The sequence below is a fragment of the Larimichthys crocea genome, chromosome XV (assembly GCF_000972845.2).
Source record: "Larimichthys crocea isolate SSNF chromosome XV, L_crocea_2.0, whole genome shotgun sequence".
Lineage (NCBI taxonomy): Eukaryota > Metazoa > Chordata > Actinopteri > Sciaenidae > Larimichthys > Larimichthys crocea.
The window spans coordinates 22260586-22287913 of record NC_040025.1 but is presented as its reverse complement, the minus strand read 5'-3'; the positions used below and the strand labels follow the sequence as shown (position 1 = coordinate 22287913).

At 38.7% G+C, this 27328-nt stretch overlaps 1 protein-coding gene across 1 annotated transcript in view; it reads left to right on the top strand.

Annotated features, from left to right (window-relative positions):
* LOC104935331 (solute carrier family 12 member 5) overlaps positions 1-27328 on the top strand; it is a 36796-nt gene that overhangs the window by 7157 nt on the left and 2311 nt on the right. Inside the window, exons 2-25 of the mRNA XM_019267763.2 lie at positions 10833-10936; positions 11066-11206; positions 12697-12843; positions 14183-14237; positions 14326-14456; positions 15215-15462; positions 15549-15760; positions 15840-16007; positions 16129-16227; positions 16317-16374; positions 16478-16652; positions 16805-16923; positions 17060-17158; positions 17867-17986; positions 18151-18255; positions 18344-18512; positions 18600-18795; positions 18936-19105; positions 19207-19338; positions 19495-19602; positions 19859-19975; positions 21121-21314; positions 21545-21559; positions 21657-21774. Of these exons, the coding sequence (XP_019123308.1) occupies positions 10833-10936; positions 11066-11206; positions 12697-12843; positions 14183-14237; positions 14326-14456; positions 15215-15462; positions 15549-15760; positions 15840-16007; positions 16129-16227; positions 16317-16374; positions 16478-16652; positions 16805-16923; positions 17060-17158; positions 17867-17986; positions 18151-18255; positions 18344-18512; positions 18600-18795; positions 18936-19105; positions 19207-19338; positions 19495-19602; positions 19859-19975; positions 21121-21314; positions 21545-21559; positions 21657-21774 (3200 nt within the window). The remainder of the gene's footprint in view (positions 1-10832; positions 10937-11065; positions 11207-12696; positions 12844-14182; positions 14238-14325; positions 14457-15214; positions 15463-15548; positions 15761-15839; positions 16008-16128; positions 16228-16316; positions 16375-16477; positions 16653-16804; positions 16924-17059; positions 17159-17866; positions 17987-18150; positions 18256-18343; positions 18513-18599; positions 18796-18935; positions 19106-19206; positions 19339-19494; positions 19603-19858; positions 19976-21120; positions 21315-21544; positions 21560-21656; positions 21775-27328) is intronic.

The window sequence follows — 27328 nt, the reverse complement described above, 5'->3', positions numbered from 1 at the left end:
AGGTGGAATTGAGGGAAAGTGAACCAGTAAATCACAAGGTGTCCTCTATGTTATATGATCAAATCACCCCTATTGACCTTCATACACCCTGGAGTGCTGCCAGCTGTGGGTGAATCATTTGATATTTCCCCTTTGGGACAAACATGGGGAATAAACTGAAGCTCGGTGTACAGATGAGTCACTACAGGGGTGTCGTTTAGTTCAGTTGGTAGAGCAACGGCCCCATGTACAAAGCTTCAGCTCTTGCCACGGCGGCCCAGGGTTTGATTCCGACCTGTGGATCTTTCCCACATATCATTCCCAATCTCTCTCTTCACCTTTTTCCGGTCACTCTTAAAGCTGTCTCTGTCAAATAAAGCTCAAAAAGGCCAAAGATTTTGCTGGTTCAACCTTTTCTGAAACAGATATGCTGTTGGGGCATTTATTATGGGGAACAGCTTGAATCCATCATTAATCAACTGATTAAGAAGAGGAGTAATATCCAAAAAATAAATCTGTTTCCAGTTTCTTGTTTTCCTGCTTTCTCAACTAGATGGTGGCTGCTAAGAAAAATTGCAGAGGCCTGAAAGTCATTTGGACTTGTGTTTTTTTCCAAAAAACATTTTGGTATTGTAATTGAAACCTAAAAACACTTTCTGTTTCCACAGTTGTTTTTTCTTCTAAAGGCTGTCTCACTAGAAAATCAGCTTTGGTTGTTCGTTCCAATTCAAAACCAGCTGTTTTTTATTCAGCAGCTGCTGGCATGACAATTTCATTGGCTTACCACTGTGAAAAGTGATTGGTATTAAGATGGTCATGGTGGTGGATGAGTGTACAAACATTCTGACCTCAATACCAAAGACTGGCTCACGTACTGCACCAAAAGTTTGACATATTGGGAAATACAAGTATTTATTTTTTCTCAAGTTAGCCGAGAATTCCACTTTGTGTTATATATGAAGCAACTACCATCAGCTGGCTAACATAGCTTAGCACAAGCCTGTCTGAAGGTAACAAAATCCATCTACAAAGTTCCCCGATTTAACATGTTGAAATAGTTTTGTATAGGAATCTGCAAATGAGGTCTCATTTTGAAGTTTTTACAAAACTATTTCCTGGTCTGGACCCATTACCTGGCAACCTGCAGACACTGCAGACCAAGAAAATGTCTGGCATGTAACCGCACATACAATAGAGATTTGTTGCTTTTACACTTCCGTTACTTTTGGACTTTCTGAGTTAGCCAACTGCTGGCATGTCGACAAGCACTCAGCATACAATGAGAGGAAAAAAACACAGACAAACACAAAAAGCACTGAAGAGGTAAATTATATTACAATTACAATGTAGAAGACAACGAACCTTATCACAAGAAGTCAACCAGAAATCTCAAAGGGGAGAAGAACTCACTGTTTGTTTTAGAGCTATGAAAACATGAGTGAGCCTCTGTTGTTCATTCAAGACAGTCACCCAATAGAAAATGTTCAACACCAATATCACCACTTATAATAAATACAAGAGGCCACAAGCTGGTCGCAAGGGCAGGTCGTCTCTATTGTGGAGAAATTGCTGAAGTCAAAGGTCAATGGTGAGGTCAGGAGGGAAGAAAGTGTTCAGGAGCCTCTGATGTCTTATGCTGTATTATTTATTGACGCTTGGCCAAGGAGAATTAGAGACACTCAAAGTTCATCAGAAGTGAATGAGTCGGTCTCGCATTCTGACGAACTTGTGATGGTGGATAGACTTTAAACCACAAGATAACACCACAAATACTTTACGCCCAGAATTATCAAAGAGAATGTCTTTACCCATGGAGGTGTTATTGTCAGCATATTCTAGTCTGGAGACACAGATGTCTGTTTACACAGATTGGAACGTCAACAGCAGCTATCTATTATGTCTAGGAAGGCAGCAATAGGTCTCTTCGACCCTGACCACCAAAGTGTTGAGATATAGTGGCACCTAGTCAAAGACAAACAATTAATACTGCTGAGGACCTCAAGGCCCACACGTGACCATATGCAGCCTAAGGATAGAAAATTCCATAACAGTATCCTTCTACAGTGTCTTTCAAGAACATGTGGTATTTAAACAAGTGAATAGTCTTCAGTCTAGTTTACTTTCACAGGAGTATTCAGTATTCATTGAGTATTCAGTATTCAGTGTACAAACATGAACATGATATCCATCTTCTCTAATTATCTAATTTCCACAAATGTGAAGCTTTTCCTTTAAGATTTATGAAATTATGTCACCCAACAGCAACTATGATGGTGCACTCGGACACACTGATCGGTCTTCCCACTGAGGTAGAAAACATCAGTGGGTGTGCAGCTCCAGCTTGTTAATAATGCGCCAGCTGTGCAGCTCTAACTCCTAACCCTAACCATTTCGACCCCTTGCAACTTAGCCTCTCATTCCTTAACCTAACCACTTACCTGGATCCGCTACCTGCCCGGAGATGGATTGACCTAATCCCAACCATCAGAACCCGCTGCTTCAGCATAACCACTAGGATTTGGATCTTCTTTAGCAATTTCTCTATTAACCCCAAACACAACAACTTTCTATCCCACACGTACCTCTAGAATTCTGGGACCAACTCTACCACCTGGACTCAACTTCCAACACCTTATTGTTGGACTTGAACCATCCCCAAAGCAAACATCTACTGAGGATACTAAACAACATACAACAACACCAAGGATTTAATACACCCTATTTTCCTCTCCTTACCTCTTCCACTTTTCCCCTTTATAATATGAGGATGCTCATAGATGAAGCGTTGGCCAGTGCATTGCCTTTGACTCTCTATACCAAATTGCATACATTGTCATTGTGATAACTACTAACCCTAAGCCTGTCCGTTATTATCAGGACTTATTAGTATTGAGCAGATGGAGTAATCAGATTATCCAAGTGTAAAATCTGTCGTATTTAGCTAGAAATATAATATTTGAGCCAAATTTGTTGAGCCAAATGCAAATCCAAGCATGTGAACAAACACAGGAATTGGGTGGTCTCATTAGCTGCTGAGTTATACGAATGCCAAGTTTCACCAGTAACTGAGCGCTATTCTGTTTTAGCAAACACACTCTTATGAGGCAGAAGTGTAAAATGATTTCGGAGGCAACAACATTGTTTTGTTTAACACGAAAAAGCTTCACATCTGGAAATGTTGAGTCTGGTCCTAATTTCTAGCTTTTTTCCCCCCTTTTCTGACAAGGCAGGAAGTAGACATGCAAGACACAGACAGGGGAGAACTACAAAATAAAAAAGGAAACACAACAGCTGTGGCTGATGGGATGTCAGTATTTGGTCATAAACAAAAGTACTGGCTTAAATTTTCATTTATTTTAAAGTAATCACAGTTCATGAGAGGAACATGAATGTCTGAACCAAAAATCAATCCGTCCAAGTTGTCGAGATATTTCAGTCAGGACCAAGCGGCAACCTGCGTGTCTGTGAAGTGAAGCCAACATGCATCTGCCCCCATGTTAAAATGAGCATACACAATTAATGCTCAAATCGCAGGTTGAAGAAACCCACAGATTGTTTTGAACGCTGAATGACTTCTAACGGATAATGGAGGGATGTGGAAGAGCAGTGTTTAATAATGTTATGCTTTAGGAGCGAGACAGGAGAACAAATGAAGGAGAAACTCCAAATTAAAAGCAGCAAGTCAGGACTGTTGAGGACATGTCAACTGGCATTTCAGTTTGATTTAATCTAATAAAGGGAATGGTACACTTTAGTAAAAGTTTATAAGGCTACCTGAATTACACAACTGTGTGACCCACAAAGTGTGTGGAAAGAAGCTTAATTAACATCAATATTTCATTTTTAAATATCAAGTTTATCGTCGATATCAGTATTTTGCAGCAACACTAATGTGAACACAGATCTTTTTTTTTAAAAAAGGGGGGCTGTACATTGGGAGTGTTTGATATCAGTATTGCTACTGTAAAGTTTGTAGATTTATCTACTATCTACATATTCATTTCCCTATAAAGTTAACAAGCAGCTCTGTGAGGCTGTCACAAGATCACAGTGATGCTAGCACATGTTTAAAAGGTGTATTATTTACTATGTTCACTATATTACGTTAGCTTGTAAGCACACTAACACCAACTAGTTGGCAGTAAAACAAAAAAACAGGGTTGATAAGGTTGATGGGGATGTCATTAGTTTTGCAGGTGGGATTTGCACAGATGGGATATTATATTATGGCTTTCAGAAAGAGAGTTTAACCAGTGGCTATATATATTAGTTATAGAGAGATCAACATATATTACTACTCCTACATGTTTTACATCTAAAGTCAGTCAGTTTTTGGCAGAGCTGCATCACACCCCTGCTGCCTAAGAGACAGAAACAAGGGCAGACAACGAGTGCGCAAGTGAGGAGACAGATTTAAATTAAACAAATGACTTCATTGAATTAGCTTTAGTTCTCGAGTTACAGCAGGCGAGGTGAAAATGAATGAGGTATGTGTGTGGTTGACGTAATCGTGAGGTTGTTATGCAGTTCTCTCACATGCACAGGTTAATTTCTGCCTTCCTCTGTGGCCTCCAGCAGCTGCTATATAATCCCCATGAGCTTGTGTCCTATTAAGCTTTTAAAAGCTGTATAAACTGACCATTTTGTAATAGTCGTGTCACATAGAGGGTACAAATCTACACCACCCACTGCCTTTCATCTGCATGCTGCGGTCAAGTCATAGTACACATTTCTGCCTGCTGCTGCACTGTTAAAAACATTTCCAGGTTCTGTCGTCTGTCTGAGCTGACCACTTCTTATCAACAAGTCTCAACTATCTGTCCTAAGACAGGGATGTAGATATAAGGATTATCTATTAGTTATCCATTAGTAGCACACAAATCATTTAAATCAGCTAAACAGATAGAGATGTCGTGGTTCAAACAGAAGCACAGCTGAGCTCCAGTTAATGATCTCAAATAGTGTGTAATTAGTGTGTAATGACAGCAAATGTAATAATTAGAAATCTGTAGATTATTAACTTCACTCTGTTTAACTTTTCTCTTTCCCTGTCATTAAGACGGTAAAAGTGCTCACACTTTCTTTGGCCAACCAGGTCTGCATCCAAACCGCTGTCTCTGATACTTTTGTATTGCTGTAGATTTAAGGTACAACAGTTTAAAAGAGTACTGCATTGATTTAGGATTGCACTCCTGTACGATTATTTGACTTGACTTGAGATGGACTTTCAAAAGTCAAAATGATCAAAAATCAATGCAGCAGAACCACAGATACCGTCTTTTTATTCAACATATTTGTCGAAACGGCCAGGGCTGTGGCTCAGACTGTAGAGCAGGCCGTCTAGTAATCAGAAGGTACTGGTTTGATTCCTGGCTCCCCCAGTAGAGCACATCAGCAGTCTTTGAAAGTCAAACTTCAGTTATATGGATATTAACCTACAATCTATTTAGTAAAACGTCACTGATTGAGTCTTCTTTTACTTCTTATAAGCCATTAAACAGTGACTACAGCAATGCAATATTGCGTTTTAGACATGCTTTTAGTAATTGTGTGTCTGTGTGCGTGTTTGCACATGCACACAGGCATAGGAATACAAAAGAGCTCGTCCTGGAACAATAAATTTCCTGACGGGGCAGGTTGCCCTGATACGACCCACACATTAAAGACAAAGTCTGCACAGTGTGTTATTGCTTCATATGTTCACATAAGCCCCATAACAACCTGCCACCTCAAACACAGTCACTGTGTGATGTCATGTCGGTGCTTTAATGAGCTACTTGATTTTCTGTACTTCATGTCTGCTTCTAGATTATATTTTATTACATATGTAATTTTAATATTTTACATTTAACTCTGATTTAAATCATTGAATCCTTGCTATCTTGCAGTTGTAGTACTGCAGGGCCACTTTACAGTCAGTTTTATGGATATATTTATGTATCAGAAGCTTTTACAACTGTATACAGATAAATCTTAAGTGCTCTTAACACCTGTATAAACCTCTTAGATCTCTTCATTTGCAGAAATGTATCTATGTAGGTCACTTTCAACACTTGTTAATCTCCGTGCCAGTTATTCTTCCGTGTTGCGTAATCAAAGAGAAAGGGTTGTCTGTGCTCTGATTTCATCAGGATTATTGCTTTATTGAGCTACTTTGTTGATCGCCTTTAAGATATTGTGAGCTCGAAAAGACATTAAAATCCCCAGGCAGAGCACTTCTGCTTGTACCACAGACAAATGTTTTCTTCTTCTTGCATTACAGCCCACAGGTAGCCCTACTAGACTAGATGACTCAGTTCTCTTTTTAAAACTTTTGGTTATTTTTAAACATCACCTCTACATGAACTGTGGTCTGAATTTTTATTCAGTGCAGCGTCCCACTTGTGCTTCATCAGAGAATAGTGCAACAGTAAAGAAATAAGATAAAATATCAAGACAAAAATATGAAGAAACTGCAATAAAACATTACATTTACTTAGGTGCATAAACTTTCACCATATTTACAAGAGATTGAAGTAATGTGACTTTGCGCTGACATATCAGCAAGGCTTATACCGTAAAAAGAAATCATGTCTGATACATATTACAGTGCCATTAAGAGCTTTGGTAACCAGGAGTAAAATCTTTTGATGAGACAACAATTTTTTAGTGCTGGTTAAAACTCAAGAAGATCTTCTTTTTAAAGCCCAAAGTCAAATTCAAAACAAATTGTTCACAGTCAGATTATCAAAATCCTAAAAGCGCTTGTAATGGTGCTGTAAAACTTCAAGAAGCATTGATGATCATTCATGTTGTGCTCAAATATTCATTTATTAGTTTTTTTTTAGCCAGTGAAATAACAAATATGTCCTTGTTTCAACTCTTTAAATGTGAGGAATTTCTGCTTTTTTACAAAACTCTCAACTCTGAAGGGGATAGTGTGATCTTTAAGTATTATTGCTAGTAGTCACTTAAAGCTAGTTGTATAAAAAAACAACAGTTGTTGCTGGAAATAAAAATGCACCACAGTACTAGGTTTTCTGAATGGAAAATGCAAGTTTACTTCAAAACTAGACAGCGGTCCAATTAATGCTGAATCGAGGCCTTTGTGCTCTGAGGAATAAGACGTAGAACTGCAGAAGAAACAGACTCACTAGTATCTTAGGTTTCACACAGCTGAGCCCTCAAAGAGAGAGCAGATCTTTCCCCTTGGGGCAGGAGGATTTGTGAAGAGAAGGGTAAAGAACAGGTTTAATTGGATGAAAGTGACTGTCAACAGTAACTTACCTGTGCAGGATTAGCACTGTGCACTGTGTGCAAAAATTCAAGCAGCTCATTTTTACAAATAAACAGATAAAGATTAGGAGTCCACAGCTGTGCTATTGCCTGTCAGTGGTGACATGACACAGAGGACTACTCGTATATTTAGCTCAACAACAATGGGTCTGTAATATCCACACATTGTGACTTAACATCTGCAGCTTGGCATCAGAAAATTAAGATCAATATGAAATTAACATTAGCCATAAAATAGGAAAAGATTTATGCACTGAATACTGACCCACAGGCAGGTGAGACAACCCCATGACTATGCATTTTGAGTACTATGTCATGCCTTTGTGATCCTAGGAATAAAATAGGTGTGTATACCCGACCGAAGCCAACCTCAATGATACACCAATGCACTCTATGAGGTGAGATAATAGGTAATATCAGAACATGCTGATGTTTAGCCAGTATAATTTTTTTCATGTTCACATTCTTAGTTTATTCTGTCGGCATAACTAAAGCACATAATTTCATGGCAATCCATCCAATAGTTGATGAGCTATTTTACCTTCTAGCATGACTAAAACGAAACAGCTGGAGCAATGTAGCCTTGTATATTTAAGGTGGGATCCGTAATTCTGTAGACAGATTGTTGATATTTGGGTTCAGTGCATTAACATGTGCCAGATTTACTATCACTCTTGCTCCCACTAACCCTCCCATTGGTTAATCATTAAGTCGCAATTACTTCATGCATTAGCTGTTATCCAGATACATGGAAAAGGGCATTTCAGGACATCCAAGAAGAACTCTATCTGCGCTTATAGAAATGTGAAGCTGTTTTTATTCAAGTTAATTAGTCAGATGCTGCATGACCCCTGTTATAATGTGTTACTGTCACATTAGGTTATGAGGTGTGCACAAACGAATTAAACTACACTACTACATGTTTTTTGTAACCTTTTCTGTCACAGTAATGCATCGATTTGAGCGAAGCCTTTGGTTACTCCCAAAGGTCATTTTGATTGCAGTGATGGATGAGGAGGAGTTTTTGGACAGCGTGTAAATGGATTATTATTGTCGACCTTTAGGGTGAAACACAGTACAGCTTTTATTAATGTATAAATGTTCTGCAGTGTAATCCAGGATTCTATTGTATAACACTCCCATCCCACGAGTAATATCGCAAGGACGCCAGCAAGAATCCATCACTGCTTAGTCAATGACACACAGGCTTTCTTGCGTGACAAACATAAACATGTTGTTGCAAATCTCGGAGGGTCAGGAATGTTTATGTAAAGGACATTATGAAATAAATATTCTTGTAATGAATAAATGAACCAGTAAACTTTGAATAATGATTTAAGAAATCATATGAACAGCAATATGCACAACTTGCAAAGAGTCTTTAGGAGAACAGTCCGTCGTTCAAAGGATTATGTGCTGTGTGAGAACAGTTTGGCTGGTATTTGACTCCCCTTTTTGCTTTGAAGATTAGTGTGTAATACTGCTGCCACTTGGGGAACTGAAAGAGACGACTTGTTCGTGTTGCTTTCACCAACCAGGAGCTGCAGGACTTGCACAGGCTTTCAAATGTCATAGTAGTCCATATTGTAACTCTACCTTTGCTGAGGTGAAACTTTAATTTGCTGTAAAGGGCAGGATTCTCATACTCTTCTGTTTTAGGTAAAGAGGCAGAAAGACGTCAGAAAATGGCATAAGGGTGAGGTAAAAGTATAAATGCCTCAAAATGTTAGCATAAATTCAAGAGAAGACAGTCAGACTTGGATTAAAGAGGCAGTGCACACAGTGTGTAGACTTCTAATCCTTAAATCCTATAAAATGAGCATTACATTAATCCTCTAATGAAACTCTGGTGTACTGGTTTGTAAGTTATCATGGCTTCTACAATTTAGACATTAGATGTCATGATTACTTACTAACCTGACCACAATGTAAAGCTGCTCTAATCAATATTTTTTATTTTTAGAATCAAGTCAATTGATGGTGATTCTGATGAACCCAAAGAGAATTATCTACAAAGTATTTTAGCATCTTTCAGCTCATTGTTTTGGTTTTCCAGCCCACAGCTTTAATGTATGTGTAATGTACACCACCTGCTCAGCACCAAACAGCAAACAGACACACTTAAAAAGATACATTTTTATTATTAGTTGGTGGAGACCAAAAACTGAGCTAAAAGAGAGTAAATATTGGCATTCATCACTTAATCGTTCATCAGGCAACAAATAAATTCTATATTTTCTCTGTATTGGCTTTATAATAATAATAAAAATAATGTTATTATCAGTTACAGTGATTCTCTGGCTGCTAAAACAGAGCACATCAGACAAAGGATGAAAAGAGGTGCCGAGTTATATCCAGTATGAGAAATATAATATGTGTTTTTGAACATTAAATTCTGTAAAGCTATTCTGGTACTCGCCAAAATAAAAGCATAAAACTGAAAATGAGCATAATAATCCTTTAACCTCGTCCATCCGTGGAGAGGTTTCCCAGCAGGATTAACGGGGTGTTCGCCCTGTAAGCTTGGTTCGAATCTGACCAGCGTGGATGATTAAAGCAGCTCTGATTCTATACTGTTTCAGATTTCAGTAGGAGCTTTAATTAAATAACTTTGTGTGGTGAAGTGGCTCTGAAGCACTGTAGCAGGTCTTTAGTATTCTTCTGCCATAGCATGAAGAAAAGTGTCTCCTGGGACTCACATGGAAGAAAGGCAGATTGACTGCATCTCTGGTGTTATAAATCATATCAACGTTGAGTGTGTGTGGCAGCGACCGCTGGAGGGATCAGACAGTCATACTGTACCAATCATGAGTTTGAATGAAATGCAAACAGGACTAGCACTCAAAGAGCTGGCTGGACAATTCATCTTAAAATGCTTTTTTTTCTTTGTTTTTTTCTTCTATAACTTTCAATTTTCTTTAGATTTCTTTTCACAATGTATATTTCATCACATTAATTTTAGACTTTAGAAATAAGGAGAGGTTTTTAATTAACATAAATAAAAAAATAAAAAAATAAAATGTGGCTATCAACTAAATGTTTACTGAAAACACATTTGTTTTCTCTACAATATCCACTTGGAGGAATTAAACCACCTTTTCAGTGTATATTATATTTAGACACTGACAGTACTTGGAAAAAGTCAGTAGTTTGAAAAGGTCAATAGTTACTTGAAGACTAAACCTAACCACATCAAATGAACAAAAAATGTTTGATAGTAAGAACCCCATGAGTTAAAACTGTTATTTTCAACTACCAAAATAATGTTTCATTTGTTTGTTTGTTTGTTTTTGTAAACATTTGTATTTTGTTTGTGTATTTGTAAATATGGACTGCTGTACACATGCATTTGTTATTATTACATCACTTATGATCAAAAACTAGCAAGGCAACCATCAATGTCCTCTTCGGTTTCCGAACTCAACTTCACTCCCTGTCTGCATTACCCCTCCACCCAGAGCCTGGTCCAAAACGCCTGTGGTACAAACACTAACACTTCTCAGGTGTTCTGAGTTGTTCTGGAAAACCATATGATCAGTTTCACCAAAACCAGCTGGTCTGTGTTTCTGTGTTTTCAGGTGATGGAAACCCTAAAGAGAGCAGTCCTTTCATCAACAGCAGCGCAGCCAGTGATGCAGAGAAGAGCCAGCAGTATGACGGCAAGAATATGGCTCTGTTTGAGGTGAGGACAGATTCCTAAACCCAAAGCATCATATTAGAGTCGATCTCCAGTCTAATACGACTGTGTTTCTGTGTGTGTGTGTGTGTGTGTGTGTGTGTGTGTGTGTGTGTGTGTGTGTGTGTGTTGCAGGAGGAGATGGATACTAGTCCAATGGTCTCCTCTCTGCTCAGCAGTCTGGCCAACTACTCCAACCTGCCAACGGGCAGCAAAGAGCACGAAGAGGCTGAGAATAATGAGGAGGGGGCGCGTCCGTCTAAAAAACCTGTCAAGGTGGATTACTGCATTTGATCCGTTCATCCACACCCTGCAGCAGTTTGAACCAAACGAGCAGCTTTATCTGAAAAGAAATCATGAAAGTGACAGGCGTCAGAGAGCAAAGCTTACATGAGTTCTTTTATTTTTATGTCCGCAAGGGTTGGTCTCAAGAAGAAACAGGAGCTCAATCGCAGGACATTTGCTATGAAGATCTCATGTGATTGATGAATTATAGTCATTGTTTTTACAGAATCCCTCTGATTTCCAGCAAGAATGTAGATTGTTGATTTGAATTTTAAAAGTATAATTTGTTTTTCACACCTGTCTGTACTTCTTTTTTGTTTCTTCTGGCTGGCTTATCATTTATTGGCCTCCATCAGGGTTTGTTGACTCGGTTATCCTGTTTTTGTTCAGTGGAGCATAACACAGGGTTAGTCACACATTGATCTGAATCCTCTCTTTCTCTACTATTGTTAACTTTTGTCTAGAGGATCTAAAATAGACCAACACAAGCCCCTTATACACATTGAAATGATATTGTTGCAGCTATTAAATAATAAATTAAAAAAGTATCAATGTAGATAGGCTTATGTGGAAAGGTGGTGTAAGTCGTTTTAGTTGTATATTCTTGCAGGGTGGAGTTTTTCCTGAAGTGTGACCAGATTTTAAGTTCATGTGTTACAGGATTTGTAGCTGAGCTATCTGTAGAGGTTTGCAAGGGAAACAAAAAACGGACTGGGTGTATAAATGTTGTGTAAAGCACAATTTCAAGTGCTTTGCATTGCGTTTTAATTTCACAACATATAAAATATACTCTGGAGCTGAAGTCTCACCCCTGCAGGTAGCATGCTCATTAGCGGAGGCTCAGCCGGCACTGCTGCCCTCAGAGAGTGACTGGCTATAACCTCACAGATGCTCGATATTTGAATTGTTCTGATTTTGAAAGTTTGATTTGAACGAATTTTTAGAGAGCTACTCTCAGCAACAAAACAAAAAAAACTATTTTTTAGAAAGTTTTTAGAATTTATTTAGAATTTATTCCACATACTTTATAAATAGATGTGCGTAGATATTTATTGTACATATAAGAAAAAATGTGAATTAGTTGTTGCCAGATCATTTCATTTTTAAATTTTCGATTTTAAAAACCATTTTCATTCATTTTGAGGTTTAAACAGATTTACTGACAGAAACAATGAGGAGAATAAACATTTATCTTCTTTTAAGAGAGTTCTTAAACCCGGATATAAACCCAAGCTTGTCTTCCTCTTCTCTGTAGGATTATCATCTCTTTACATTTGTAAACAAATAAACCCCTTTCTTTCAAATGAAAGAGTTAAGCCTCATTCCATGAATTTAAAAGGCTAGAATAGATTTAAGAAGACTGACCAACAAAGTGCACTTCAGACAGATTATGACATTTCAAATCCACCCACATAGAAAATAAGATGAGCTCAACTGAAAATTAACTTTGTCTAATCACTTGTCATGTTTGTGTTTCTCAGGCTCCACAGCTGGGCACTCTGATGGGAGTGTACCTGCCGTGTATCCAAAACATCTTTGGGGTGATCCTCTTCCTGCGGATGACCTGGATGGTCGGGATTGGAGGCGTCTTCGGCTCCTTCATAATCGTCTTCATGTGTTGCTCCACAGTGAGGAAAACTGCAGGCCTCCCTGCTGCTATATGTTGTAAAACATGACCCCTCTCTGTTACTAACTAACAGATGTTAGATGCCTGATAAATTGAATACAGGACAGTAGTGCTGTAAACATCCAGCCGTAAGATCACATCAATTTAAAGTGGTTCCTCAGGACACACATACAGAGTTAGGTGAATTTATGATCAGACTACAGGCTGTTATAATATATAACAGGCTGTATAATTATGATTTGCATTGCACAGATGCTGAAGGTGACACAGTAAAATCCTGGCATGAGGCAGTCTGCCAATAAACCCAATGACACACACCACAACAACATGCCTCTGTTGGAACTTGCTGCTCTGTCAACAACCAGGTTAAAAAAAACGTACTGTACGTTTGACTGAGAAAAGAAAACTTCCTCATACGCTGATTTAAACTCCATCCATAGATGTTTAAGAGCATCTCAGGCTACTCTCATATTACAATTATTCTTAAAAGTATAAGTATAAGCATCAATGTACACTGTTGCCTATAAAGTTGGAATAATTTTGTTTTCAGACACATTCCTCTTCTTGTTCATATTTATACACATCAGGTTATTTGTGATTTTCACTGTGATGTTTGGAAGAGACTGATCAGTAAAGTTTTGAGCAGATAGACTTAACCAATCAAGAATAAATCACATTGTCACAATCATTTCATGAGAGAGGTAAGAGAAGAGATGAGGGAGGTAGGAGGTAAAAAATATTTTATTCCGACTTTATGGGCAACAGTGTAGAAATGTTAACGACCTTTGCACTGCGAACCTTTTACCTCCTCGAGGGTAGGGTTCAATAATCATTCCAATGTGCCATGGGATATTGAGGATCAATCATCATCACAACCGGACTTGAATCTAAATTGTCCTTGTCAGTCTCCCATTTTTGCCTGGTTTGGAGATTTGGCTCAGCAAGGTCAGGTCAAGAGATGTGTTTGATCGAGTTGAGAATACCTTCAGTTTCAACTAGGACTGTGTGCAAGACTGTTTGGTTGGGTTCCTGCTACAAAGTGGAGGACCGTTTTTTGGTTACATGCAGGCCTCTAGTGGATCGTTCATATCATCTTGCTGTACTTATTCACCTGTAGTAATAAAACAGTAGTTCTCTTTCAAATGTAGTGGAATAAAATGGAAATGCGATGAGGTCATCGCAGGAATAACTCAACCTCTTGTGCTGCTGGATGTTTTTTCTCTGCTCACTCCCTCGGTTCATCAAGGCTTCGCTGCCGGCCATATTTAATTTGCCTTGCCCACCTGCTGCCTCTCAGACTACGGTAACTCTCCTCTATTGTGTGCTGCTTTTTTTTCCAGACAATGCTCACAGCCATCTCCATGAGTGCCATTGCAACAAATGGAGTCGTACCAGGTGAGCGGATGTCTGAGGGGTTGTGTTAGAGTGTGTTTGTGTGTTACAGGGCATTGCGCTGACTCTTCTGTGTGTTTGTGATTCACAGCTGGAGGTTCATATTACATGATCTCTCGCTCGCTGGGGCCTGAGTTTGGTGGAGCTGTTGGGATCTGCTTTTACTTAGGCACCACTTTTGCAGGTGCCATGTACATTCTTGGCTGTATTGAAATACTGCTGGTAAGTAGTAGTAGTAGTTTATTGTTTTGTCTTTACAGCCTTATATGTTGTTCATGTAGGCCTTTATTGGTGTGAAACTCACTGCAAAAGATTAACAACTGCATCAAAAATATCTGAGTCCTTGATCAAAAGTCTGATGGTGTATATAAAAACTTCAAAGAAGAAGTTAACTATGACTCCCAATTGGACACATCCAATTACAGAGCTTGAAAATGTATTATGGGTAGCTCAACTGGTAGAACATCCTGACTGCAGCAGCCAAGATTTAATACCAAGCTACAGGTATTTGCTGCATTTTGTCCCCTCTCTCACACTCTCTCTCCAGTTCCCGTCTATTTTCAGCTGTCACTCTTCAAATAAAGGCACAAAATAGTAAATAAAAAAAAAACAGAATACAGTTACAGTATGTGCACAGCTCACTGCAGGTGTAAGCTAAAGATTACAAATCATCATTATAAATATGATTTTAAGTCCTCTAAGTTCTCTAAAATGTTAAGTCCTTTAAGTTATCATAATATATTTTGAATTTAAGGAACTTTTATAAGAGGGCTGACCTGTTTATGTTTTATGTCATATTTTATTGCAGTTTTATTATTCCAGATTTATTGCTTTTAACTTGTTGTTATTGTTGTTGTTAATATTTTTATATTATGTACAGGGAACTACTAAAGACTACCAGTATTTTCCTCACTCTCTAAATTCTCTTTTAAAATATTATATGTGCAATTAAATATTTACTATTTTTTCCCTTCTTTCAGATTTATATCATTCCTCAGGCAGCCATCTTTAAGATTGAAGGCCTGGAGGGGCCCGAGGCAGAGGAGGCTCTCCTCAACAACATGCGGGTGTACGGCACCATTGTACTGAGCTTAATGGCGCTGGTGGTGTTTGTGGGGGTCAAATATGTGAACAAGCTGGCGCTGGTCTTTCTGGCCTGCGTCATCCTCTCCATCCTGGCTGTTTATGCCGGAGTCATCAAGACTGCCCTTGAACCCCCTGTCTTCCCGTGAGTAATTAGTTTGTTCACTGGTCAAAGTCTCCAGTGATGACCCGAGTATGTGACAATGACGCCTCTGTTGACTTCCTTTCCAGTGTATGCCTCCTGGGAAATCGAACTCTTCTTTCTAAAGGATATGATGTCTGTGCAAAGGTCGTCGAAATAGACAATGAGACCGTCACCACCAAACTGTGGAGGTCCTTCTGTGATTCTGAGTACCTCAATGCCACTTGTGACGAATATTTTACCAATAACAATGTTACAGAAATACAAGGCATCCCGGGCGTCACTAGTGGCATCCTGGCAGGTAAGATAAATCTTATAAATTACATAAATCTCTGAGGATCGCTCTCATATACTCATTTAGACACTCCTCTGTCTTTTAGAGAACCTGTTTGGTAACTACCTGGAAAAAGGGATGTTCGTGGAGAAGCGTGGGCTTCCATCAGACAGCGATCCAGACAGTCCCACAACCAGCACCAACCGCTACGTCCTGGCTGACATCACCAGCTTCTTCACCCTGCTGGTCGGGATATACTTCCCATCTGTCACAGGTTAGAATCAGATCGGCCCATTGATAAGACGTCTGAAGGGACAAGAGGAGGTTGAGGGCTAATCTCTATCAAAACTATCTTTATAGCTGCTTCTGATTATTTCATCTTCCTTCACTCACAGGTATCATGGCGGGCTCCAACCGCTCTGGAGACCTGCGTGATGCTCAGAAGTCGATCCCAATCGGCACGATTGCAGCCATCACCACCACATCGACTGTGTGTATCCTTCACGAGGCCGATGAGGTCGATAAAACAGAAACTGAACTCATTATATTTGAATCAAAAAATTTTCTTAACCGATTTGCCCAGACATGTCTTGTGTAGTGCTGTTTGGTGCCTGTATAGAAGGAGTAGTCTTAAGGGACAAGTAAGTATTAAGTAGTATTTTTATTGTTAATAGTAGTAGTATATCATACATAAAATGGTCTGCTAAAATGACTTGTGTATTTTGTCTTCACCTCTCTCCACAGGTTTGGTGAAGGGGTCAATGGTAACCTGGTGATTGGGACTCTGGCTTGGCCGTCTCCATGGGTCATTGTATTTGGCTCCTTCTTTTCCACTTGTGGAGCAGGACTCCAGAGTCTGACTGGAGCTCCACGTCTCCTGCAGGCCATTTCTCGAGATGGCATCATCCCATTTCTTAGAGTGATTAGCATTAAAATGTCTTCATGAATCATAAAAACCGAAACACTTATGATTATTACATTATTACATTATTAAAATCCCATACTTTGTTTGTATAGCACTTACTCTGGTGCTATAAAATATGATTTCATTTAATCCTTACGTTGCTGCAGGTGTTTGGGCATGGCAAAGCCAACGGGGAGCCTACCTGGGCTCTTCTGCTCACAGCCAGCATTTGTGAGATTGGCATCATCATTGCCTCCCTGGATGCAGTCGCACCCATCCTCTCCATGTACGAACACTGTAATTTAACACACACTGCTGCACAGGCCTATTGCATCTAGGACCCTTCTTTATATCTAATTTCTCTGCCTTTTTTCTTTTCTTTAAATTTCTCTTGCTCTCTTCTTCTGCCCTCTCCTCTGCAGGTTCTTCTTGATGTGCTACATGTTTGTCAATCTTGCCTGTGCCCTGCAGACTTTGCTAAGGACTCCAAACTGGAGGCCGCGCTTTAAGTTCTATCACTGGTGAGTGTGTTAGTGTTCAAAAACTTAACATACATACCATAGACTGGACATAGTATGTTTGATGTCACACATAGGTTTCTGGACATGTGTTTCTGGTTGTGAAGCACAGAGTGAAGTGACTCTGGCCGTCACCATCTTGGTGTCCTGCTCCTGCCATTTTTATATGAATTTGCTTGTGACTCATTTTGTAGTCAGCATCCATTCAAGGAACTTCAGTTTTTGGCACTTTAGCGCTGGCTTCACTTCACAGCCACGGTAGCTGCTTAGTACAAACATATGGGCCATTTAATGAGTGAAACAAGGTTATTATTTCCATGACAAATGCACTATTATTTTAGTAATTCTTGCATTTGACACATTTTTTTAGATAAAATTTGCTTTCTGGTGCTGTATATGCCACCATGAGAAGTCTTTCTATCTATTCCAGCATGAGTTCAATCAACATTATGCAGAAATCTAAAACATACGACCATAAAATATAACTCAGTTTCACCTAAATTATCAGCAGTAGTTGGTGGTGTGCCATGAAGCGTTACCTACTTCTTGTGGGTGATCATACCCAGATTTACATAGTACACAGTACATAGTACAAGACAAGCATATAGGGCACTATGGTAGAAAATGTACACAATGTTGCTTTAAGCAGCAGTAGACTAAATACAAAACATTCCCAGTTGGACCAAACATGTAACTTCCTGTCCCCTGCAGGGCTCTGTCTTTCTTGGGTATGAGTCTGTGCCTGTCACTCATGTTTATCTGTTCCTGGTATTACGCCATAGTCGCCATGGGCATCGCCACCTGCATCTACAAATACATTGAGTTCTGTGGGTGAGTAATCATCATGACAGCATACTGGGACAGAAAACAAGAATGAGATTGGATTGCAGCAGCCAAACATCCAGTTTTTCTGCTAGTGGTTGTTGTTTTAGTTGAAGGAATGCTATTGAGCATGTACATCATGATACCAAAATCATTAATGTGCTGTGTCACAGAGCTGAGAAGGAGTGGGGTGATGGGATACGTGGCATTTCTCTGAGCGCTGCACGCTTCGCTCTCATGAGGCTGGAGGAGGGACCGCCACATACCAAAAACTGGAGGTCAGTCTTCAACTTTTAACCTTCTTTTAACAGTGAAGCTTATATCACCTGTTTAATCTGAATCTTTTGTTCTTTGTTTCTTTGTCAGGCCTCAGATTTTGGTTCTGGTGAGTGTGGATGCTGAGCAGAACGTAGAACAGCCTCGCCTGCTCTCTCTGAGCAATCAGCTGAAAGCAGGGAAGGGTCTGACCATCGTTGGCACCTCAGTTCAAGGAACCTTCCTCGATAACTACGCTGAGGCCCAGAGGGCAGATCAGGTCCGTCCTCTCATCGCTAACACAGACAATTAATATCACACAAACAAACACATGAACACAATCACAGTCCTCTCTTTGTATATGTAGTCTTTACGTAAGTTGATGGAGACAGAGAAGGTGAAGGGCTTCTCTCAGGTGGTCATCTCCTCCAATCTGAGAGACGGGACGTCCCACCTGATCCAGGTTGGAGGATTGGGAGGTCTGAAGCACAACACCGTGATGGTCAGCTGGCCCCGAAACTGGAAACAACCTGAGTACCACCAGCAGTTTAGGAACTTTATTGGTGAGTTCTCTGTCACCAGAGAAATTATGTTTATTTTTACAAAATTTCCTCCTTTCTGCGGGTGAATTAAACAAATAAAAGTGAAGTAATCACTTCCCATCATATTTTATAACAAATCCATTTGTCCTGTCTCTCTGCAGAGGTAGTTAGAGAGACAACTGTAGCCAGTATGGCCTTGTTGGTTCCTAAGAATATCTCCAGCTACCCATCAAATGGAGAGCGCTTCACTGAAGGTCACATAGACGTGTGGTGGATTGTCCACGACGGAGGCATGTTGATGCTTCTTCCCTTCCTGCTGCGTCAGCATAAGGTGCGAAATAAAAGTAATACTCGTGTGGACGTAGTTCAGAAGGGTTAACACTGTAAATATTTTATTCATTCTCTGTGAAATGTTCCCATTTTGTCCCATAGGTGTGGAGGAAGTGTAAGATGCGCATTTTCACTGTTGCTCAGATGGATGATAATAGTATCCAGATGAAGAAAGACCTCATTACTTTCCTCTATCACCTGCGCATCAATGCTGAGGTGGAGGTGGTGGAGATGGTGAGAGACTTGTCTGGCACATACACAACACACAAACCCTGTTTTTGTTTTAGGAGCTGTTAAAAATATGTTTTATGGCCTGAGATAAAAACCAAACCAAACTTTCTTCTTTTTCAGTATAATAAATCTTTATAAAATTGTCTTGTTGCTTTAAAGCATGACAGTGACATCTCAGCCTACACCTACGAGAAGACACTGGTGATGGAGCAACGATCGCAGATCCTCAAGCAGATGCATCTGACCAAGAATGAGAGGGAGAGAGAGGTAAAGAAATGATACGATGCCGCAACCTAAATTTTTTAGCCAGCAAAGGCCCCCGAGGAACATTAATTTTGACATTGTCATTATCACTCTGTGTGCTCCAAATATCAGCTGTGGTGCAGGGAATTACTTTATAATGAGGTGTTCGAGTCTGGACTTGTTTTTACTGATCTGAGAGAAGAACAAATGAATTCCAGAGGGAAATCACAAATTGAACATAATCCATTTCCCCTTTTGTTTTGTTTTTTAATAACTATAGATCCAGAGCATTACGGATTCATCCCGTGGGTCCATTCGACGTAAAAACCCACCTGCCTTGCGCTCCCAGCACAGCGCTGAGGAGGGAGCCAGCCTGGTAGAACAACCAGAGGACGAGGTAATGCTGTCATGGCCCCTTTTAGGACAAATAACTTGTTTATTTACAGCACCTCTGTCCTTATTCCGTCCACACGTGTTGTTTCTCTGTGCTCCAGCTAGGGCACAATCTTTTTTTTTTTTAACTGCAATGTTTTTGTTCATATATACAATGGAAAAAGAATTAGCAAAGAAAAACAGGTTCAGAACAGTCATGGCTGCAGGTATGGTTAAATTCAAATCTGGTTTCTTGGGTTTTCATTATGTCACAGATCACCCATTTTTCCCCATTTAGTATCAGAGACGTTCTTTTCGAAGTTGGTAGGTCATTTTTTCCATACAGTAGATCTCTCTTACATTTCCTAGCCATTGTTCCATGGTGGAGGGTTCAGTCTTGAACCAGTTCCTTGTTACTGCCTTCTTAGATGCAGTTAGTAGTATCTTGACTATATATCTATCATTTCCAGTGACACATTTCCAAGGTGCATAATTTTGCATTAATTTGGTGTTTTATATCCCAGAATATCTTTAACCGTGGCTTCGAAATGATCAAACTCTCAAATGTCTACCAACATTGCTGTTCTGTACTCTTTATCTTAGGTGTGATGACATTTTCCCACCCAAATTCCCTCCACATTTGTGAATTTGTAATAGAGTGTGGTGTTTCACACATACTGAGCCACTCCTCTGGGGTGATGCCAATGCACAGCTTAATGTAAACTCTGGAGGTACTTTTTTATTCTCTGAGGTTTTGATGTATGGAGATACCACCTTGATTTTTGTCCCACTATATACTCATGTGAGTACATCAATCACTCCATTTGATATTTTTGAGCTCCATATTTCCTGCATGAAAGTATAGTATTTTTTTTACTCACATTCACTCAAACTTGGTTTAAATCTGTCATCATATGCAATCCAGCTCAACACTCTCATTCCTTTTCTAATTTATGTTGTTTCATGAAATCAGTCCAGATATTCTGTGTGTGGTAGGTTATTGGATCTAGCTTGGGTACAATCTTCTCTTTGTACTGTTATGTGACAGACATTGTTTTACTCTTTCCACCACTGGCCACTGTTTTTTCCAGAGTTTCACCTATACTGACAGGTGTCTCTTTTCTCTCTGTGTCTCTGTCGCATTGTAATGTCACGGTGTCCCTCTCTCAGTCTGTGGCTGTCTCCAACACAAAACAGGTTCAGCTGATCTACAGTAAGAACGCCTCCGTGCCCACAAGCCCCACGTCTCCTGCTGGGCCTGGAGAGGGCGTTGCCACCTGGACAGACAACAAGAGTGCAGGCAAGGGGCAGAGCCTTTTATCAGCAAACACAGAGGCGGGCAAAGACCTCTTCAACATGAAGCCGTGAGTGACCTGTCAGCTGAGTAAAAGAAACAGACATTACACATGACATGCCCAATAAGAACTGTGGGTCAGTGGCAAATATTTGTGTATATCGACCCAAGTTCAAGGGTTTCATACATTCTGTTCCTACGAGTTTGACAAACAAAACTTTGACCTTAACCCATCACCAAATGCAGATTCTGTTGTAAGCACGTGTGTGAAATATATTCTCTCCTTACATGCTGCTGTAGGGAATGGGAGAACTTGTAAGTATTAACATTTATGTAAGCTTAGCAGTTAGAAATACTCATTTGTGAACCAAATATAATCTCATGTTTGTTTGTTTGTTTGTTTTTTTGTTAGGAATCAGACTGATCTGAGGCGCATGCATACAGCGATGAGGCTCAATGAGGTGATCACAAAGAAGTCCAAGGAAGCAAAACTTGTCCTGCTCAACATGCCTGGACCCCCTAAAAACCGCGTGGGCAATGAAAACTGTATCCTACATCATACATACAACATACTGTATTCCATATATCTCTGAGTACTTTTCCAGTTCAGTTCAGATTCTTGTCCAACAAGAGGAAGGCAGCATGAAAATATTAATACAATGAAAACATTTAAGTGCTGGTACTAAACATTCTATCCAGAATACAATAAAAGATACAGGTGATAAAAAGCAAAGAAAAACTGTAACAATTGGAGTATTGTTGTTTGGCACATTTAAATTTCTATACCTGTGGTGGAAGTATTATTTTATTATTTACTAAAGTAAATACAAGAAAAGGTTCTGCATTATTATGCACGTATTGTCAAGAAAATATACCCTGAGTATTAAAAGTAAAAGTAGTTGTTCTGCAGAAATACATATATTTCTATTCAAGGTGGAGCTAGTTTTAAATGTTTCACTGTCTATATAGATAGTCTAGTCTGCTACACAAATCTGATTTCATTTTTAACTTTTCTCTCATCTTTGTTGTTTTGTGAAATATTGGACAGTTTTACGTCTTGGGGACTTGAAGAGTTATTTAAATTTGAGAATTTTAGAGAGGAAATTACTCTCTTATAGATGGGCATCACAAATAGAAAAAAAAAGCTTTGTCTATTTCAATTGCATGAAAAAAAAGATCTTTTAACGATATCTACCTTTATATAATCAATAGTGTTTAATCGCATCCAACATGAAAGCAGTCTAAATAAACATATTTGGAACATGATGAGTATCAGTTAAGGTGCACTTAAGTTCATCTGACTTGAGTTCATCTGTGGGGTCACATCAGGCTGCAAAGTTTGGAAAGGATTGTACAACGTGTTGCTCATGTCGCGTAAGAAAACTGCATTCCTTCACTGTGATTGTCTCTCAGACATGGAGTTCCTTGAGGTCCTCACTGAAGGTCTAAATCGGGTTCTCCTTGTGCGCGGAGGTGGACGCGAGGTCATCACCATCTACTCCTGAAGGGTTTTGAACGGCACCGACATGGACTCTGCTCTCTCCTCCCTCTGTATTTGTTCCAGGAAAATCCTCCCACACCCTGACCTCACCGTCAACTCATTCAGCCTTCTAACCATTAGCGTACACACATTAATATGCAACAGTCGCCTCTTTGTTCTGAACGTGTCAGCTGATAACAGCAGATGAGTTTATGGTTACTTCTAACAGCTTCAATGCAAACAACTCCAAAAAAACTAAAATGTCTTTATCTTTTCTGATTATAGGTCACCTTTCTGTCCTTGTGCTTTTTTGTTCCTGCTCATTTGCAAAAGAAGAATGTTTCTTTTCTTACTTTATGTTATTTATTATTGATGTTATTTATTTATTCATTCATTCATATAATCATGTCTGTCTTTGTCTTGGTCTGTTTTTGTCTTCCATTGTATGGTTGGAATTACAGAAGTAATAATATTAGAGTCTCTTTATGAAATTTTATTCATAGTGGAAATGTTAATATGTACATATTCCCAAAACAGACCATTTGGATCAAATACTACTAGTCTGCACTTGTTTTAGTCCCCTAAGTCTGACATTACAGCAGCTGTGAAAATGCTGAGACAATACAGTATGTGTGACTTGCTGTTTATATCCCGGCCACAAACACCATGAGAACAACATTACATAACTGGTTTGTCCTTGTTATGCAGACAATATATGTGTTTATTTATTTGTCAGCATCACTCTCTAAAGTGCAGAGGGCTTGACAGAAAATTAAATCAAAGGAAAATTATTTGATGCAAGTTATCATGATGCCAAACCTGATTGTTTAACCTCATTTTCACAGCTGGGCAGGGATCCTACAGACTGAATAGACTCTGTGATAAGTTGCATCATAAAACTTTTGAGCTCAGCCACTATCACAGTGAATACTGTACATTTGATAAGTGTTCTGCACTCAGAGCCCAGAAAATGTCCTGATATAGATGTTGTGCTAGTTGATCAATGGGATCTCTGTTGTTTTCATATTAAAATATTTGGGGGAAATTGTTCAAAAAGCAGATTTTACATGATTTGTAAAGTGAAGTGGTACTGTATATGAAATCTGCATTTACAAAAATTGTTTCCATCACTTGTTTTTTCCATTGCCTTCAGAAAAAAAAATCTCTTTAGTTAATGAACCCCACAACTTCTTGATAACTTACAAACAAAATGTGCCAATACGTAATGAAGGAAATGTTTTGATACCGACTTTAAGTCAAACAGAAAAATGCTATATTTAATATTTTAAGTGGAATTGAAATGTAAAATTTAAACCAGTTTTTGGACAACTTTTATAAAACGTAACAGTTTAAAGTGTTAAAGAGAAAGTTAATGAATCTAGGATTGTTATTTATTTATTTATTTAGATTCTTATTATGCTTGTAACAGTTTAACAACATAAGTCAGTGTTCACAGATAAATGTTGACAATATATAACAAATTTTATTTTATTGGAATTTATTTTTTTTTCAAAGTGTGGTTTAGATAAAAGCTAATTTAATTAAATAATTTCAAATATATGTTATGTAGGCCCAAGTTATATAAATATTATAATAATTAATATTAAAGGAGTAGTTTAATATTTTAGGATATATGCTTGTTTTATTTCTTGCCAAGAGTCAGCAGGAGGCACAAGATAGTTCAGCTTTAGCATAAAGACTTGAAATAGCTACCATGGCTCTGTCTAAATGTACCAAAATCTGCGTACATGAATACATTTTGTTACCTTTTTATAGAGCCAGGCTAGCTGTTTTCAAGTCTTTATGCTAAGCTGAGCCAACCTGCCGCTACATGTAGCTTCATATTTACATGCAGACACGAGAGTGGTTTCAAACTCTTGACAAGAAAGCAAAAAAGTGTATTTCCTGACTACAAATAAATGTTAATTTGCTGCTATACTAATGTAAATATTTTTTAAAAAATGAATTAGCTGTGATGTTGAGAGTGCAAACGTATGCATAAAAAATCATTTTAGAGGCGATCTCAGATAGTATATATTTAACAGTTTGAAACAATGTATATTTGGTTTCCTTTTCTGTGTAGTCATTTATGAACACACGTTACATCAATTCATGCACATGTGCTGTTTGTCAGACAAACTGATCCTGCAAACATTTCATAGAATATCACCAGTAAGGCCTCAGAACCTGAATATAAAAAGTGTGTTTTTTATTAATAGTTTATAATGGAAGTATTTGTCCAAACATATATGTGTACAGCAGTGTGCTTTCCTCTTCCTCTTGGCCTCTTGGTGCCATAACATATTTTACTTAGGAAGTTCTGCATCAGTTTCTTGAAAAATAAAAATCATCAGCATTCAGTATTGTGTCCAGGATCTCATGAGACTTAGGTGTTCTCTCCGGTGTCCTTTAGATTTATTGTATATACAGAACTTCACTCCATCACACACATAATGTATTATTTTCAATATGAATATCTGTGCCGCCCTCAGTGTTTCCCTTATAACTAAAAAAGTTTAGGTCAGAACATTAGCAACAACAAAAATTTATATACCGGTCACCGGTCTGCAGATGTTTAGTTACAATTTTTAAACAGAGCACATTTGTGAATAGATCTGTGATTTTAGGCTTAGAGATAACACATGTAATGTGTGTTAATACAGTTTTTATAGATATATAATAGACATTGTATTGTATTTTAAAATGATAAACAAATTTGTTTTATTTATTTATTTGTTCTATTATGTCTTATGCAATAATGTACGAGTAATGGTTTCAAGAAACCATTTCATAAAGTATGTTGGTGCAAAATGCATTAAATCAGAATCATTTTCATACAACAGTGACAGTTCAAGTTTCATTTCTTCTCACAGTGTCTGTTCATAGATTATTCACATTGCACTGTTAATGTACATGCACATGCATCCTCTTTCTCAGCAGATTTGGTGATACTTGGATTAAAATGGTATCACACTAAACACAAACCAGTTTCTATAATTTGCAAGGTCACAGTCATGCTACAGTAATCTGTCCACAGACATTGCTACAGCCACTTGCCACTATGTGCTTGTGTGCGTCATGTGTCTTAGGTGGTACGTCAGTTTGCACCCGGCATTTGAATGCATCTCCACATGAAGCTTGGGTGACGGCTTGTGATCTCACTTCCTTATGTACGTCATTTTAGTTTACAAAGAACAAGGCAGCTCAATAGTCCAACACAAACATATTAAACAACACAAAAATATTTTCTGAATTTACAAGACAGTCCAAACAAAGAGTTAGTTGTAGACAGTGTTTCACAAAACTCAACCCTCACAAAATTACAAATTTATACATTTTATAAATTTATACAAATTATATAAAGGAGGTCTGGGGATTTTCTCACAGTCAACAACGAAGTAGCCTATGTTGTTTAGCATTACTGTTTTTGTAAATTGTTTACTGCCAATAAAATGTCTTTTTTTTTTCAATTTAGTGTAAATGGTGTTGAAACATTGAACACTGAAATGTTGGCAGGTAAGACACCCTTCAGCAGCCACCAGTACAGCAAAGCTGAAACAAACAACAAAAGAAACAACATATGATAACATTTAATGCTGTACTTTCAGGGCATGAACGATGACTGTTTTTTTTCTTCTCCTCACTTAACCACTGGAAGTGGTCTGTGAATTTATGTATTTATTTTTGTCTTTATCTATTCAGGAAAGCTTCACTGAGAGCAATGCTCTTTTTACATTCACACCTGGAAGCTGTCCACAGTCCACAGATTTAAGGGCCTTGCAAAAGGGCACTTCAATGATAATCAGGGATTGACAAATACTTACTTTCACCTTTCCCACCCTCATCCTTATCCTGTGAGCCAAGGATATTGAACCAATCACCTTCCAATCACTTACTTGCTTCTCTAACCTTTAGGCCACCACTGGTTACTAGTTTAATGGTGAAATCAGCAAAAGCAGACAGCGTGTTCACAAACATCTGCTGTTTATCTTGGCACGTAACAGAGACAAAACACAATGAAACCAGACAGTGTGTTTCCTGTGTACTTACAGGACGTCAGTTAATTAGGTGACGATTTTCACCATCCTAGTTTAGCATGTTAGCATGCTAACATTAGGTAATCGCACTAAACTCAGGATGATGGTCATTTCATTTGTTATAGGGTCATGAACAACTCATGAAACCTTTGGCCTTATGATGGTATTAAGGAATCTCCAAGGGTATTAGGATTCATCCTTTGGAAACCATGAATGCCTAGAAAATTTTGCCTCAATCTAGAAGATCGACAAAGTAGTCTCCAGTTCTGCACCCACCTACTTGAATGCCTTATACAGGCATATGTTACCTCAAGACGTTCCTCCAATGAACGATGCCTGGCTCTGCCACCCATACACTCCAAACTTTGTCTCCTGTCTGTTGTCCCCTGTTACGTTTCCCTTTAAGCAGAAACAATAACGCTGACAACCAACAACGAAAGAACTTAGGGAAGACAGGAGGAAGCCAAAAAAGAGATTTATTTACCATATTTAAAGGAAAAGGTAAACAACAAATGTAAGTTTGAAACATGTGGGGAGGAAGGAAGAACTGTGGGGGTTGTGCCAAAC